General features: G+C 45.2%; 1 protein-coding gene across 1 annotated transcript in view; it reads left to right on the top strand.

Annotated features, from left to right (window-relative positions):
• The window catches only part of mctp1b (multiple C2 domains, transmembrane 1b), a 54915-nt gene that overhangs the window by 32390 nt on the left and 20025 nt on the right, over positions 1–2500 (top strand). The window contains exons 10-12 of the mRNA XM_048259625.1: positions 36–256; positions 646–748; positions 2049–2150. Coding sequence (XP_048115582.1) covers positions 36–256; positions 646–748; positions 2049–2150 — 426 coding nt within the window. The remainder of the gene's footprint in view (positions 1–35; positions 257–645; positions 749–2048; positions 2151–2500) is intronic.

The following is a 2500-nucleotide window of genomic DNA, read 5'->3' as shown; positions in this document are numbered from 1 at the left end:
AATAATTATACTTGAAATATTTATATCAACACACAAATAATATGCGCTCCTTTCTGTACAGGGAAAACAATCTAAAAAACATCAGTAGAAACCAAACACTTTACGGGAGAGAAATCGCACACACGTGTGTGAGCCGTGCTTTTGTGTCCGCAGGGAAGAGTGACCCTTTCTGTGTGGTGGAGCTGTGTAATGACCGGCTGCAGACTCACACCGTCTATAAGAACCTCAACCCGGAGTGGAACAAGGTCTTCACTTTGTGAGTCACTCTCCGCTTGTCTCGTCTGTCACAAAAACCTGATCCAGTCTGCGGCTCACTGTCCTGTCTACAGTGTCCTGTCACCAAAGAGCAACTGACCAGAAAAATCTGATTCTAATGTATTAAATATCCTCTTGACCACGAAGAATAGTGTTATTTGGTAGTGATTTGGTAGTTTGTTGTGATTAGGTAGTTTTGATTGACTCTTGATAGTATACTGTGTTTGAAACGAGCACTGATTCAAACGATTTTACTTACTAAATGTAATTCTGCCCCCACCCCCCCCACCCGCCTCTTTCTTTTCCTCTCTCTCTCTCTGTTATTGTGTTATTATTGTGTGTGTGTATTATTGTGTGTGTCAATATTGATAATGATAACGTCGTGTTCAGTAATGTAAAAGACATCCATTCTTTGCTAGAAGTTTCAGTATATGATGAAGACCGCGATCGCAGTGCAGATTTCCTGGGCAAAGTGGCCATTCCTCTGCTGAGTGTAAGTTTCACACACACACACACACACACACACACACACACACACACACACACACACACACACTCCCATTAATGCTTTTATGTGGATCTTAAAAAAGGGTAAGAATTACAAAACCAAACACTGATGGAAGTATGTTACTGGTTTAGACAGGTCTGATCAAACACAGAGTACTTTGTGCTATTTAGTCTTTCTGCACTGGTGGTTATGGGCAGACATGGCATCGCTGTCTCCAAATGGATATACTACATATTATGGCAGAAATGGAGCAGTACTTTGCTAGTCTTTTTACACACACACACACACACACACACACACACACACACACACACACACACACACACACACACACACACTCTCCCATGTTCTCCCTTGCGAATATCACAATGTGCTTCATGTGGTTTGTTTTAAAAGCAGCAGCAAAGTCATGCTGTTCCCCCCTTGCTACCGTGCTGTTGAATATTTTTTTATGGTCTCTAAAATATTGAGAAAACACAAGTGCAAATTGGAGTCCATTATACTTTCCCAATACGTACTCCCCCACCTCCACACACACACACACACACACACACACACACACACACACACACAGGGCCCATTCCCTGCGGATGCCTAATGTGAGTGTGACAGCACGGTGGTGGTAATGAGCAGGTAGTTGTCAGAGAGGAGGGAGTTGAGTTTGGGGCTGCGCGTTTGATGGTACCGCTGGGATACTGGAGACAGGGGGGGTGCAGGTTCCAAGGGGTCACTGTGTGTGTGTGTGTGTGTGTGTGTGGATGTATGGGTGAGTGTGTGTGTGTGTGTGGATGTATGGGTGAGTTTGTGTGTGTGTGTGCATGTGCGGCATTAGCTTGTGTCTGTCGTCGGCCCGCATTAATATATATGTATATATGTGTGTCGCATAATACTTGGCGTGCTTGTGTGTGTGTGTGAATACTTCTGTGTAATGCTTCGTGTATTATTATGCGTGTATGTGTGCTCCTGTGAGTGTGTGTGTGTGTGTGTATTAATGTGCCGTAACATGTCACGCTTCCGTGTGTGTGTGTGCTTGTGTGTGTGTGTGCTCGTGTGTGAGTGTGCTCGTGTGTGTATATGTGTGTGTGTGAATACTTCTGTGTGTGTGCTCGTGTGTGTGTGCTCGTCTGAGTGTGCTCATGTGTGTGTGTGTGTGCTCGTGTGAGTGTGCTCGTGTTTGTGTGTGTGTGTGTGTGTGTGTGTGTGTGTGTTGGGGGTGGGGAGGTAGCGGGTGGTCCTCTGGGGCGTTGGAGAGACAGCAGGCTGTCACGTCTTCTTCTGGCCACAGATCCACAACGGCGAACAGAAGGCCTACGTCCTGAAGAACAAGGAGCTGACAGGGCCAACAAAGGGGGTCATCTTCCTCGAAATAGACGTCATCTTCAACTCCGTAAGCCACCCACTGGACCCCTCCTCCCTCCCTCCCTTCCTTCAACCATTTCGCTCTTCCCTTTCTTCTCTCTCTCTCTTTCTCTCTCTCTCTCTCTCATACACTCGCTCATCCCTTTCTTGCTCTCTCTCTTCCTCCTTCTCTCTCTCTCATAGACTCACTCTGTCAGTCAAATTCAAATTCACAGTTGCTTTATTAGCATGACTGGTACAGTGAGATGCAGCGTTGCCAAAAGCACAAAGAGCAGTAACTATAACACAATGCATCAATTTGTAATACAGTTTTATGATATAACATTGAACATACTGTAAAAATAACAGTTTTGAAATGTCATATATATCCCCCACACA

This window comes from Alosa alosa, chromosome 12 (assembly GCF_017589495.1).
Source record: "Alosa alosa isolate M-15738 ecotype Scorff River chromosome 12, AALO_Geno_1.1, whole genome shotgun sequence".
Taxonomy (NCBI): domain Eukaryota; kingdom Metazoa; phylum Chordata; class Actinopteri; order Clupeiformes; family Clupeidae; genus Alosa; species Alosa alosa.
This window is presented reverse-complemented; position numbering and strand designations above follow the sequence as displayed.